Raw genomic sequence first — 13230 nt, 5'->3', positions numbered from 1 at the left:
ACGATATTCAAGAACAAGTTCTCGTTATAATAGAAACTGATTTAAAATGTCAAAAATAAAAATTTTAAAAAAATGAAAATGTTCGCCAAAACTTACTCCAGTTATACGGCAATATCCTCACCCGCTATTCCTGGAATCAAAACTAGATAGCAAAACCAGTTTTCCAAACTAAAGATCAATCATTTCCATTTCTTCCTTCTTGGACTTCTTTTCTTCATTTCTACGTTTTTCATCCTCTTCATCAGCATCGACTAAGATTATTTTTTGATCGGTTGAATCACTGTGTTTCTTTATTTTTTTTTCTTTAACTTCTGGATGTGCGTATCCATAACTATCGACTTGATGGGATTTTTCTTTGGATTTATGTACTGCTGCATAAACTGGGAGCTTGTTTTTTTTATTTCCATTAGTTGTACTGCTTTTGCTATTTTTTATAAACGTTCCCTGTGTCGGCTCCTCAGGGATATAAGTGTCATCTGTTGAACGATCTAGTTTGAACAGTCTGTCGCCATCAATGCTATCTCGAAGTGAAATCTCAGCTCGCGACTTCTCCTTCGCTCGTCTAAAAAATGTAGTTCAAAAAGCCTTATGAAATATTAGAATCGATACAATTTTCGAGTCGTGTGTATTTGCGTGTTAGGGTTCTCATTAAATTTGAGCTAACGCATGTTTTTCGTACATAAAGTAAATGATTTTAGAGGTGCATGGCATGTGATTTCAAGGCTGGATCGGAAACTGGGCGGTACAACTCAATTACTTTCCCGTAGTGATCATATTTTGTATAAATGTTATGCAAGCATTTAAGACATATACAATTGGAGAAAATCGTACAAACCTTTCAAGGAGTTTCAAAAGTCGTCTCATTGTCAACAATAGCATTAACAAGAGAATGAAAAAGAAGCAGAAAACAGCCAATAGGATGATGAATAAAATTAGCAAATCTACAAAAAAACTAACATGTTACTATCCTCGTACCGAGACGATTTTTCCTCCGAGGTAAGACCTCGGCGAAAATTCCCCCCAGAATCGGCTAGTCACTAGATACTGACTGTTTTGATAATTACAATTTATACACATTTTGCTTAATAATTTCGTTTTAGCGAGCAAAGTATAAAGGTTGTGTAATATGTACAAATTACTTTCTTCAAAGTCAAATATCAAACCGCAAAGAACAAGTAAAATTCTACTGAACTTACGATAAGTTGTCTGAATATTTAACATTATTCAGGTTCACCACGCCTTTAAATATGAACATAGAGTTTATGTCCAAGAGTATTTTAAATTCAGAAACTACCCTCACATATGAGCAGAACTAATGCGCACAACGGACTTGGCTTTCAAATCAATGTTAATGTGATATTTACCATCGTCTTCAATCACTAGTTTTTTCCCTAAAAATTGAAGAAACATTCTAATTAAGAAAATTTTAAGCAACGTGCATAATTTTCATGCATGATTCGCTAAATATCACTTTCAGAAAACAAAATTTGTTACTCATCAGGATGGGGTTGTTTCCCAAAAGCAATGGCAGATATCCATTTTCCAGATAGTGAAAATATCCATTTTCGCTCAAAATAAATTTGGAAAAAACCAACAAAAAGGGGAATTTCCAACAGTGTGCATTTTCGCGCGCATTTTACACTCACCAAGGCAGCCGTAGAGTTCTACGCGCATGCAAATTTGAACATTCCATTCAACGGGATGAATTCTCACATATCTTGCTTTGATGGTGCGATCGAAGGAATGAAACACTGTAGAGAATGCATCTGTGTTTCCATTAAAGATCTAAACAGTTAGTTAAAACTGGTCATTGAGTATGTTTCCCTTCAAAGCTAGGAAATTCATTTTAATCCAGAACTGTGGTTTAAAAAAACACAAAAAAACATCCGTACCACAGGTTGAACTTTCTTTGATCTGGTAAAATTAAACCAAGGACCTCCGTCCTCACGAAGCGAAACATAATATTTGGTGACCCAATGTCTATATGGCTCTCTACCACGACCTTGTGTAGCAATACCGGTAAGGTCACTATCCACTTCTGCAAAAGAATATAATTATGCAACATTATTTCTAAATTATTTTGATGGTCAACCAAAAGCGTCACAATTTGATGAGCGGCATGTAAATCGAGCTGTGATATGGAGACGAGGAACTCGCATTGCAGTGGCTCTTGGCAAACTGGATCGAGAGATTATGTCGTCAAAACGAGATTACCCTTGTAGCTACGTTGAAAGTTGGTCCTTTTTCAAAGAATGAACTCATTAATTCAACGTCAAGAATTAATGTACTGTTTTATTAACATTAAATGTGTGTGAAGTACGAGCCTGGTTCTTTTTTGTCTCAAGAGTCAAGAGGTTTGAGTGAAACAAAAGAACGTCTGCATTGTACAGTACGTCTGCGTTGTAGAATTCAAATTGTACGTTAATAATATACTTGAACTACAAGTGGAAAACATCACCATGACGACATGAACTACTACAAAAATCGTCATTAATTAACATATTTTTAACATATCAGTCCCCGATATAATCATACACTTAACTTTGCTTGTACACCATCTGATTTCTTGATGAATGTTACATAAATATTTGGTCTGAATATCAAATGAGTAATCTAGTCGTGCACGCTAATTATTTTTTTAGTTCTTACCTAAATCTATTTGAAGATATTGACTCTTATTGTCAAATTTTGAACACCATCCTGATTTCAACGGTGGCTGATATTTAATATTGAGTCGCCCACGTGATGCTCGAGATAGATCATCATATGAAGATGATGCAATAATATCGTCATCTGGTATTTCACCATCACTAATGCCAATGGCTTGAGTACAATCTAAGAAAAAAGCGACAAAACATTCATCAAGTCACTACACTTCTATATACAGCATCTTTATTTTGACAAACGCTACCACTTAAAACTTCTAACAACTTTTAACTCTAATTTTTTATTAATCTATAGACTATACTTCTTGATTTTAAATCGAAATCTAACTATAATACCTTAACGATAATACGAAATCTATAATACCTAATATATAAATCTAACGTCGCCATTTGTAATCCCTACCAACTTGCGCTTATTAATTGTTTTGTGTCATTTGTCCAACAAAATATAAAGCGATAACATAAATTGCACAATTCATACAACACAACTCTAAACGTTTATTTCAACAATAAAGGATCACTTCTACATTACGTAGATTGCCCCTGACCCAAATCAGATGTAAAAGTACATATAATCAGTATGTTTTGAATAAAATGTAGGTACATGCATGAGATTATGAGCCAGCAACCTTTAAACAGAACGTATTTTTTTAAAAAACATTTACCTTTTAAATAAGCCACATCCGCCAGCAAAGTTAATAACATGAAACATTGAAAAAATTGAATACGACTCATTTTTCACTTATTAAATAGTTCGTTTTTAGATTAACGTATATATAGTCTTGCTGTGCTGTTCGAGATACTGATCAAGGGTCGTGTATAGCTTATCTCAAATTAATAAAAACGTTAAAATCAGACGGATACAGGCCATTATCATTTCAATAGAAAAGTGATAATATCATAGACGGTTTGAAAGATGAACAAAACTGATTTTCGTTTAAATATATTGGACTTTACAATTCTGAATCAAGTATAATATATCATTTAAATTAAATTTTTTTAATTATTTCAGACGAGAACTTTAAGAAGTTATAATACGGTTCTGAAGACTTTACTGAAAGACTTACAATTATGGGTGACAGTCAGTAGCAATATTCATTATTTATATTCGTGCCATTCAATTCTAAGCAATATACTATATAGCATTCTGTGACAAAAGAAATCTTTTATTTAGTCCTTACGCTTCTTTCAACTTTCAGATCTGGTTAGGTTTTCTTACACCGCTTAAGCTTTACGCATACTTAGGCTCTCTTATCCTTAGTTGCATCTCCTTGTACCCCGTAGCCCTTCTAAGACCTTAGTACCTCCTAAGGCTTCTTCCTTAGGATTCCTTTACATCCCCTTAGACCTCCTTAGAATAAGACCACCCACATTTTCTTTATTATGATATATTCACTTTTACTGTTGTATGTACTCTATGTTCCATTACATCGTGCGTTGAGAAATATTTAATAAATATAATTATAAGCGGACTGCAGAGGCGCAAATGGAGGGTTTGGGCCCTATAGAGTTGCTTGCTATCACATGGATTTCATTTAATTTCATTTCAAAACATTGGCCGATTTTACACCAGACATCGCTGTATATATAGATATTGCGTTTGACGAACTCGAACTGAGACGCTGGATCGGCTGGAACTGGGGGTGGCCGCTCTTTCTGCCTTTTCCAGGAGGGGAAAGGGAGAAGAAATTTACTTTTTAGTAAATGTAGTAAGTCAGTAGTGCACTGAGCTAACGAACAAGAATAGCCTGATCGACTGGTAGAAACACTCAGACACCGAAATCATTTAATGCAGATAAAACACGAAGCTAAACTTTCGATGTTTTAAGAAGTCACTGCCTTTTCACGATCCCTCCTTGCCCTCGTATATCGTCCTAGCGTCCTTAAATCTAACTAACCGACGGTTTCATCATACTTAGTCCGACTGTTGATCTCGCTTTATGTTAGACGGACATCATAGAAAACGAATCATGTGTCTCTGGTGAAAATTAGCGAGGTGGTTCTAAGGTTTTAATAAGAGCTCTCTAGTTTTAAAAACGACATTGCTCGGCATCAACATATGGCTTCTCGGTATCTAACCACCCCCCTCCCAATTAATCAACCTTCTATGTCCCTTACAAGGTTGGTCCTTGGAGAAAATAGTTCGTCCTACGAACAATCATTCCCTAGAAAAGGCTGCATTTGCGCCCCTGGATGCATGCAAATAACATTAAGATCCACTTGCGTAAATAAACAAATTAAATTAGTGAAGAAATTTTGCTGAAAGAAATCGACTTTCCAGTTCTCGAGTTTTTAAGAAATAAAAGATACAGTTTACTTGTGTGTCTTGGACATCTTTCAACAGCCTAATAACAACAAAGAGAAAATACACACATTATTGCATGGGATAAGCGCCAAATATGCCAACAGACTCACTGTTGTGGGATGCTGAATAAAGAGGAAATTTTTCCAACAAAACAAGGCTTTCATCCAGACCTCGTTGTAGTTACAAGGAATATCATGATGCATGTCATTATTTGGTGATAACAATTAGTGAAGTACATGCCCTTATTGGCATGATCATGATGATGAATAAAACTAAAATAGTTAAATGTAACTCTAAATATTTCCGACAAGTGTGGAAATCTTCTTCATATTCCGACTCTGGGACCCTTCTCCGGCCGGCGTATTTCACCCTTCTGCCTCTATAGTCACGACGCCCCTGATCATTAACGGTTTCAAAAAACCATTCAAATATATTGTGCCATCAGAGCAATAAATCTTGCAATTCCTACTAACCTTCTTTGATCCAGTACCATATAATCCCTGGACTCATTTCCACATCGTTCATCCAAGGAGCGGGAAAACCCCGCTGACCATCGTATGATGAACCAGATAAAATTGAACCAAAATATTCTGAAGAATTTGCTGCTGTGGTCAAGATTGCAGGACAGTTTTCACAGATCCAAGGCATACGTTGCTCAATGGTATGACTACTATAATCCCAGTCTCCAAATTTGCTCAAAAGTTGCACATTAGTTTGTGATTTATCCTTGGCCACGAAGGAATAGGATTTTGGTGCGACCCACATTCCTCCGTGTTGACCAAATTCTTTAGCTTCCAAACGATATTTAAAACAATCTTCCTCAGTTTGATCTTTGATAGCGTTAGCATGCTTGAGTATAGAATGATCTTTAACTATAGATGGTTCATCTGGGGTGTGTTCATAAACCTGCAAAACAAGTATCTGTCTATTAAAATACTAAAGGGAAGAGTTGAACTCTCGAACGAGATTCGTGTACAAAAGTTAAACCTTAAAGTATTTTAATACAATACATTTTCGTAACCTGCGCAGTATTCCAATACGCTGTTTTACTCGTTACCAGAAGTGTCCAACCACCATCATTTCTCGTCATGTCACAGTATACTGAAATACCAACCAACGGATGTGCTGGATAGATTGTGTAGATACCATCTCCAGTAGATTGACAAAATGCTAATATTTGTTTACACGATCCTGGACGCGCTATATTGGTAGTATAGTTAAGAAAGTGAGCAACTGAAAATAAACCTAGCACAAAAAAACATACAAATGAATCATACCATAACGGGTGCCAAGTTTACTCCAGGATAAAACCAGATTCCACTTTCCAGCCACATTTCTATGGATACCAGCTGATGACGCTAAATCAACAACAAATAAACACTTTGATGCGATGTAAGGAACAAGAAGAGTACTATTTTTATACATGTGATTAAAACAATTTTACTTTACCTCCCCACGCAGGTGATCCATCAGAAGACCGTAAAGTCATTTCCTCTGTAGGTACCTCTGAGCCTGGACTTTCTCCAAATGGGATAAATGGAATATTAACGGGAAACTCCATGAGTGGTGTAGATCCCTTGACTTTCTCCCACTCCGATTTCAAAAAGTTTTCATTGATGGTAAAGCCGTAATGTAAAAATTTCAAAACATTTTTTTGACCAAATGTTAAACCATAAAGTTCCGCGTCTGGTGAAATACCCAGTACGTTGAGAAGTTGCACGTCTAAATCTGTTCAATGAAAAAATACCAATGTGAAATATCCAAGGTAATGAAGATAACGAATCTCTTACACTATTTTTTGGGTTGGGGGGGTTTTAGTGACCCTAAATTTCCCACATTTGTCAACAGTCGTGTGCGCGTTTTTTTGCAAATCCGGTTGGATACCCATAATTGGATCCATATAAGACTGCCAACAAGTTAAGTGAGCAAATTATATAGTAGTTATATATAGTACTAGGCTACTAGGTCTCAACTAGCTACTACTAAATGTAAAACTACACTGATACAAATATTTTGCATTGATATCTTGTTTGTTCGCAACTTTGCCTCGTTTATGCAACACGTATACTCACCATGAATGCGAGACGAACTACCTTATCTTTGAATAATCTCTTGATAAACCTGACTGTTCTGATTATTTGGAGAATTGAGTGGAATAGATGAGAAAACCATGCATACATAACTTCTACCTGCTCTGTATAAATGCCCTTCATACAAAGTGTATGTTATCCGTTCACTGTATAATACCTTGCCAGGTTTCACCTTCGTCTTTGGTAAACATGCAATGATTTGCTGTTTCCTCGCTATAAAAGAAAAATTATTTTACTATAACGATATGAAAGTGCACTTAGATGAACTGATTCATAAAAACTGATTCAATATAATACCTTTTTGAATTCAAATCGCAAACAAATAAAGTATCTTTTTTATTATTCCAAAGCATCTGCCTTAAAGCAAGAGGTGGATCACCTAGTGAAGAAAAAATCCATGAATCCAAGCAGAGATATTATGAGGATTGCATCCATGCAAATTGTAGTAATCGAAACCACATCATTTATAGTTTTTGTGAAAAATATTTTGTGCCGTATAAGAAGTACCTTTCTTACTGCAAACTGATTTCTTGTTAGAATATATCTTGACTATATCATTTTCAATACTATTATCAATTGTTGTCGAACTCAATCCTTGATCAGGATGCAGATGTAAAACACTATCATCAGATCGTGTTAAAAGTTTTTCTTCAAGACAATACCATTTCTGCGACTTTTTATCAGAATCACAGACTTGTAATTGAACGCTGCCATCAGCCATACGACTTAGACATTTACTAGTGTTAAAATGTAGTAACTGCTCGTTGTCTGTCCACGTCCAGCGGTTTGTGTGACTTGTGGTACTGCATTCAATGAGGTTCAACGCAGAATCTCCTCCATTATTTCCAACACATTGTTTTAATTTTTCCCCATATATTTGAAATGCTTAAATTAAGGGATAAATAGGTGATCACCACAATTGGTAAAAACTATCTTGGTGGATGTTGAAAAGACTTGCACGATGGAATAGAAACTTCTCTTAGAAATTCTTTATACCATGCACGAAAACCTTTTTCTATCGTTTTTTTTAATGCAAAATGCTCCACTCACGTTTAAAGGTCTTCTATCATCGAATTGCAAAGTTTAGTGTCTTCCATGCACGCTTAAAGTACAGGAATATGTACAAAACGATAGTGTAGAGTCGGACGATTTTCATTTAATCACTCCCCCCATCACCATCATCATCCCCACACATCAGTTTTCAGGATTAGTACTTCAATCCTTGCTGTCATTTTTTACTTATATGATCACTTCGTATATAAATACCTTCAATGTCATCAGATTTAATAAAAAACTCCACTCTTAATGCAGCCCGTTTAGACCATGTTAAAGGGATAACTCTGATGAATCTTGTCTTAAGAACAGGCTTGATTTTTCGCACAACAACGGTCTCTGAGTCGCTGTTGCCCACATAAACCTACAAGATAAATTGTGAATTATTGAAATATAACCTAAATACCTCGTTGGACTGTATCTACTACCTACGTATAGCTTTTCAAGATATAGCTAGGTATTCTATATAATTATGGGGATGGTCTGACAAAAACGTTTTGAATATAAAAATTTTAACACAGAAATAATCAAAACCGCATTCGAATGAATTCCTACCTGCTTTTTTCCACGATATATTTGAGTTGTCCATCGTATGCCATCATTACTAGACATGAGAGAAAATGACTTCACAAAAGCATCTCTGTTTTTCCCACTGCCTTGGAGAGAAATCTCTTTGAGCATAATCGCTGTACGAAAGTCAAATTCCAAAAATTGTTGATTATCTTCTATTTTGAATGCTATCCAATAGGATTCTGAGTTGATTGTCACATTTTCTGAAACACAACAATGATGGAACCCGCACGACGAGCATTTTATTCCAGGATGCAATGTTTTTATTGCAGGAAATGGTTCGTTTAATGGCTTCAAAGAGGCTATAAGAAAAGAAGTAAATATTCACTGGAGTGTTCATGATATCTGGAACAAACCAGGGAGCAACATGCCAACTCATGAAGTAACATTAGTGATTAGACCATTCATGCCTCGGGTCGAGTCGGACACTTTTGGAAGATAGGGAAAAACGTCGACACGTTTTTTGTATATGCCATGAAGTTACAGAAATACTTTAATTTGATATTGCATAGCGGCATGATAACACCGAGGGCACAGCATGCATGGCTAGCAACATTGGGCGAATTTTACATTCATATTACTGCATATTCGATTTTAACCAGAACTAGCGACTCGAAGTCCAGATAAGAGTGTCTGGATCGAAAGAATCCTCTATGATAAATTTATATTCAATCTATACGAGCTTTACGAGCTGTATTATTAATTGTCAGGAAGATTGTGGTATTTACCTGCTTCATCTTGCGCTGGTTTTAACTCATAATCAAATGCCTTTGCTACAATCTGCGCACGAGAATCTTGATCGCAAATCGCAGACGATAACTCCTTGTAATGCAACTCTGCTATCACATTAGCAGTATAATTATGATCTTTTGCTTTCACGCTAGAGATTGTCGATGTAAAAGCACCAACTACCATAGATATTCTGAATGACAACGTTTGATGAAGAGCGAGATAAGAAATCTATAAGAAACATGCATATAACGAATAATATAACAACAATTAACTATTCATTGGTAAACTATAGTCTATAGGCGTAAATGGGTATAGCTGCATATGCATATTTTATCCATAATATCTAACGACTTCTTACTGATGAACTGAAACAACTATAAAAATAAGACTTGGATGGGTCATGGGTGTGTCAATAATGCACTCATTGGGGCATGGAGCGGGGATGCAGAGGGCAGCTGTTCCCAAAGAAACATTTAAATCTAGAACAGTTGGCCAAAGCGTTTCCGAATTCTACCGAAATTGGGGCAGTTTTAGCTGAAATTAGTGATGATTCGGGCAATTCGTACTCGTGACTCGGGAAATCATTGGCCTGTCCCATCACTATTACTTCGACCTCATTCTACAGACAAAATGTGTAGCCGGTGATTAAAAATTTGTATGAATCGCTTCCAAAGGAATGTATGAACTATCTAAAAACTTGCGACGTCTTTATTTACAAGGTATTAGAGAAAATGATGATTGAACAAGTGTTTGAAGTTACCTACCTTAATAACCACAGTTCCTGTATTGTGGGTTACCTCGTATGCATGGTCAACCGCATTTTCAGCATTCACACTTGCAAGTTTCAGGTAGTCTTGTGTTAATATCATCAACTCCAAATTCTCAGCAGACGCACGTGAATTATAGTGGTGAAATAATTCCACACCAAACGACATTGTTTGCCTGGCAATAACAGAGAGGTTTGTTCGCACAATCCTACTAGAAAACGAGTCCTTAGTAACTTATTATACTCACCCCGTTGTGTAGGTGCTTTGCGAACTGGAATTTAATTGGAGATCGACCATTGCTAGCCTTCTCCCACCACTAAGTACTTTGACAGATTTTTGCACAATGTATTGTGAACGTTCGTTGCCATAAACTGCTGCAAAACCCAGCCAATGAGTATTATTCTCGGTCATTTGAGGGTGATCTTGGGCTTGTATTGTAGCACGTACTACCAACTCATCATCACACGGTTCTGCTGGTGACTCATTTATACGATCGACCACTCCTAATTCCCAAACTGCCTCGCTTTTTCCCGTGTTTTCTTTAACTTCCTTTAAAACAGGACTAGGCAATGGTTTTTGTAAAATGAGGTTTTTCCCAGTTCCACTAATTTCCATATTAGACACCGTAAATAGGGAGGTCACATTGCATGGAAGTTTAACATAAACAGTAAAATTTGTTTTCTTTGTCAAAGCCAAGGTTAGGAAATAATTTGCTTCCTGTCCAGCTGCCATTTCATCCGCGTTTAGAGTGTCTACTTTCAATACATAGGAGAACGCCGATTTAACACGTTTTTGCACAATGTACTGTGAACGTTCGTTGCCATGAACTGCTGCAAAATTCAGCCAATGAGTATTATTCTCGGTCATTTGAGGGTGATCTTGGGCTTGTATTGTAGCACGTACTACCAACTCATCATCAGACTGTTCTGCTGGCGACTCATTTATACGATCGACCATTCCTAATTCCCAAACAGCCTCGCTTTTTCCCGCGTTTTCTTTAACTTCCTTTAAAATAGGACTAGGCAATGGTTTTTGTAAAATGAGGTTTTTCCCAGTTCCACTAATTTCGATATTAGACACCGTGAATAGGGAGGTCACATCACATGGAAGCTTGACATAAACAGTAACATTTGTTTTCTTTATCAAAGTCAAGGTTAGGAAATAATTTGCCTTCTGTCCAGCTGCCATTTCATCTGCGTTCAGCGTGTCTACTTTCAATACTATGGAACAAGTTGCCTAAAAGTGGAGAGTTCAGTTAGTAAAAGGCTCCAACCGTTCAGTCTAACCAGAAATCATACCTGGACCGTGTAATTACTATCTATACATATAGTTAGTACTTTAGTAGGATGTTTTGACACTTTCTTCCCTTTTTACTCGTGCTCTAGGAGGGCACGAGTCTAGGTTTCGTCGTGTGTCGGTCGCGTTTTGGACCTCGATGACCCAGAATGCATTGCGCACTTGACCCAATAATGTATGACGAAATGTAATTATTCGACAATACAAGCCACTTTTATAAACAATACGGCAAAATATATTGCACAGAAGACATTACTACGGTGCGCGATGTATATTACGAGATATAATTATCCGACAATACAAACCACATTTTACAAACAATACGAAGGATGCAAAATATATATGCACAGAAGACATTACTACGGTGCAACATTTAATGCATATTCCATGGTACGATGTATATTTTTAAATTCCTATATGAAAGCAAGATATATGATCGATGTTTTCGCAGTTTTAGACCTACAAATGCTTATATATCACACTTATTAATACCTAAATGTTTGAACCGTCGACCGACATTACGAACAATGCGAATCAAAACTATTACAACTAGATTTTTGAAAGCTTTCGTCGGAACTAAAACACTGCAGTCTGCAGTCAATACATAATAGAAGCATTGACACAGTAATATGTCACGCCGTGCGGATTGTTTATAGGCTACCTATAATCGGCACTTGTGAATTGTGATAATAATGTAAATGTATTATTTTATACTTGTGTGATACATTTTTGTCGTGTAAGTCCTCCCAGGCCCTGGGTAACCACAAAGCCTTAACTTACGCTATAGGTTCCCACAACACGCCATGATTGTGTCCCTCAAGTAATGCTATTAAATCCCTAAAACACAATCCCTAGAGCACGAGTGTACGCCTAAGCCGGCGTCTTGTTTATTTACAAACAGTGATGCGCATATTCATGTGTATGGCACGACTATATGCATTTAAAGAATTGCAAAACTTATGCCGTTAGAATAATAAATGTAAATAAATCTGCTTAAGTTCGGTAAGGAAACTTGACATGCTGTCAAATTTTAATATTCTTGTAAGTTTGCATGGCAAGCATCACAATATAATTATTTGGTTTGAAGGTATAGCTACAGTGCGCATATTTCAGTTTCATTTGCAAAGTTTTAGGTCAGTTAACCCGGGCTTAATATATACGCTGTCTATCAAGAAGAAACTTTGTCGTTAAGAGATATAGCTATAGGTGGCGAACCTTCAAAATAATAATTATTTAAAATGATGTTGCTAAGACAAACTTTCCCAAGATTGAACCAGGATATATTTTCTCTTTTCTTACAAGAAAAAAAAATATTTACGAGGCATGCAAATGTACATTTCTTAAATACAAATGATGTACTTACCTTAAAGAAAAGAAATAACAGCAGAAGGGACGACATTCTTCAACAGGGCTCAGAGAACGACACTTCATAAGAAACTATACATAATTAAACACAAGCAACCGAGTAGGAAAACCACAAACAAACTATACAGGTATAAACATGCTGTATTTATAAATTACGGTAGCAGCATCCTGCAGTGTGGGCGTCACCATTAATTCGAAACTCATAGTTTAGGTATTGTGAAACGAGACCTCAACAATAGACAAATTGTTTGTATATAACATTAATCCAGGAATTTCAGAAAGTAACGACGGAAATTTCTATGACTATGAGTTTTTATAAATAAACCAAACACATTCATTACTGTCTTCAAGTAAACAAGGACCTACTATAATCTGACTGTGCTTGC

The 13230-nt window shown here is 36.3% G+C and overlaps 2 protein-coding genes across 2 annotated transcripts; both read right to left on the bottom strand.

The window, feature by feature from the left end:
* Positions 1-56: 56 nt before the first annotated feature.
* On the bottom strand, positions 57-3579 carry LOC114524515. The gene is made up of 7 exons (XM_028545616.1): positions 3332-3579; positions 2650-2835; positions 1893-2038; positions 1647-1785; positions 1365-1391; positions 836-941; positions 57-562 (listed from the first exon to the last, which is right to left on the bottom strand). The coding sequence occupies exons 1-7, from the start codon at positions 3399-3401 to the stop codon at positions 169-171; spliced, it is 1068 nt and encodes a 355-aa protein (XP_028401417.1). The 5' UTR covers positions 3402-3579; the 3' UTR covers positions 57-168.
* A 121-nt stretch (positions 3580-3700) lies between these two features.
* On the bottom strand, positions 3701-13180 carry LOC114524512. Its single transcript, XM_028545613.1, has 14 exons — positions 12843-13180; positions 10431-11419; positions 10181-10358; positions 9413-9644; positions 8670-8986; positions 8328-8478; positions 7569-7946; positions 7359-7440; positions 7219-7274; positions 6421-6699; positions 6249-6329; positions 5993-6171; positions 5445-5877; positions 3701-5011 (listed from the first exon to the last, which is right to left on the bottom strand). The coding sequence occupies exons 1-14, from the start codon at positions 12876-12878 to the stop codon at positions 5004-5006; spliced, it is 3399 nt and encodes a 1132-aa protein (XP_028401414.1). The 5' UTR covers positions 12879-13180; the 3' UTR covers positions 3701-5003.
* Between the last annotated feature and the right edge of the window lie 50 nt (positions 13181-13230).

Source organism: Dendronephthya gigantea, unplaced genomic scaffold (assembly GCF_004324835.1).
Source record: "Dendronephthya gigantea isolate DGI-Jeju-01 unplaced genomic scaffold, DenGig_1.0 000031F, whole genome shotgun sequence".
In the NCBI taxonomy this organism is placed as follows: Eukaryota; Metazoa; Cnidaria; class Anthozoa; order Malacalcyonacea; family Nephtheidae; genus Dendronephthya; species Dendronephthya gigantea.
This window is presented reverse-complemented; position numbering and strand designations above follow the sequence as displayed.

Coding starts and splice junctions, on each gene's coding strand:
- LOC114524515 (XM_028545616.1), bottom strand. CDS start 3,401: ATGAGTCGTATTCAATTTTTTCAATGTTTCATGTTATTAACTTTGCTG. Junction 2,836..3,331: donor GGATGTGGCTTATTTAAAAG/GTAAATGTTTTT, acceptor CTTTTTTCTTAG/ATTGTACTCAAGCCATTGGC. Junction 1,786..1,892: donor CAAAGAAAGTTCAACCTGTG/GTACGGATGTTT, acceptor CTAACTGTTTAG/ATCTTTAATGGAAACACAGA.
- LOC114524512 (XM_028545613.1), bottom strand. CDS start 12,878: ATGTCGTCCCTTCTGCTGTTATTTCTTTTCTTTAAG. Junction 11,420..12,842: donor TGTTATTTCTTTTCTTTAAG/GTAAGTACATCA, acceptor CTCCACTTTTAG/GCAACTTGTTCCATAGTATT. Junction 6,700..7,218: donor CGAAGGTGAAACCTGGCAAG/GTATTATACAGT, acceptor TTCATTGAACAG/ATTTAGACGTGCAACTTCTC.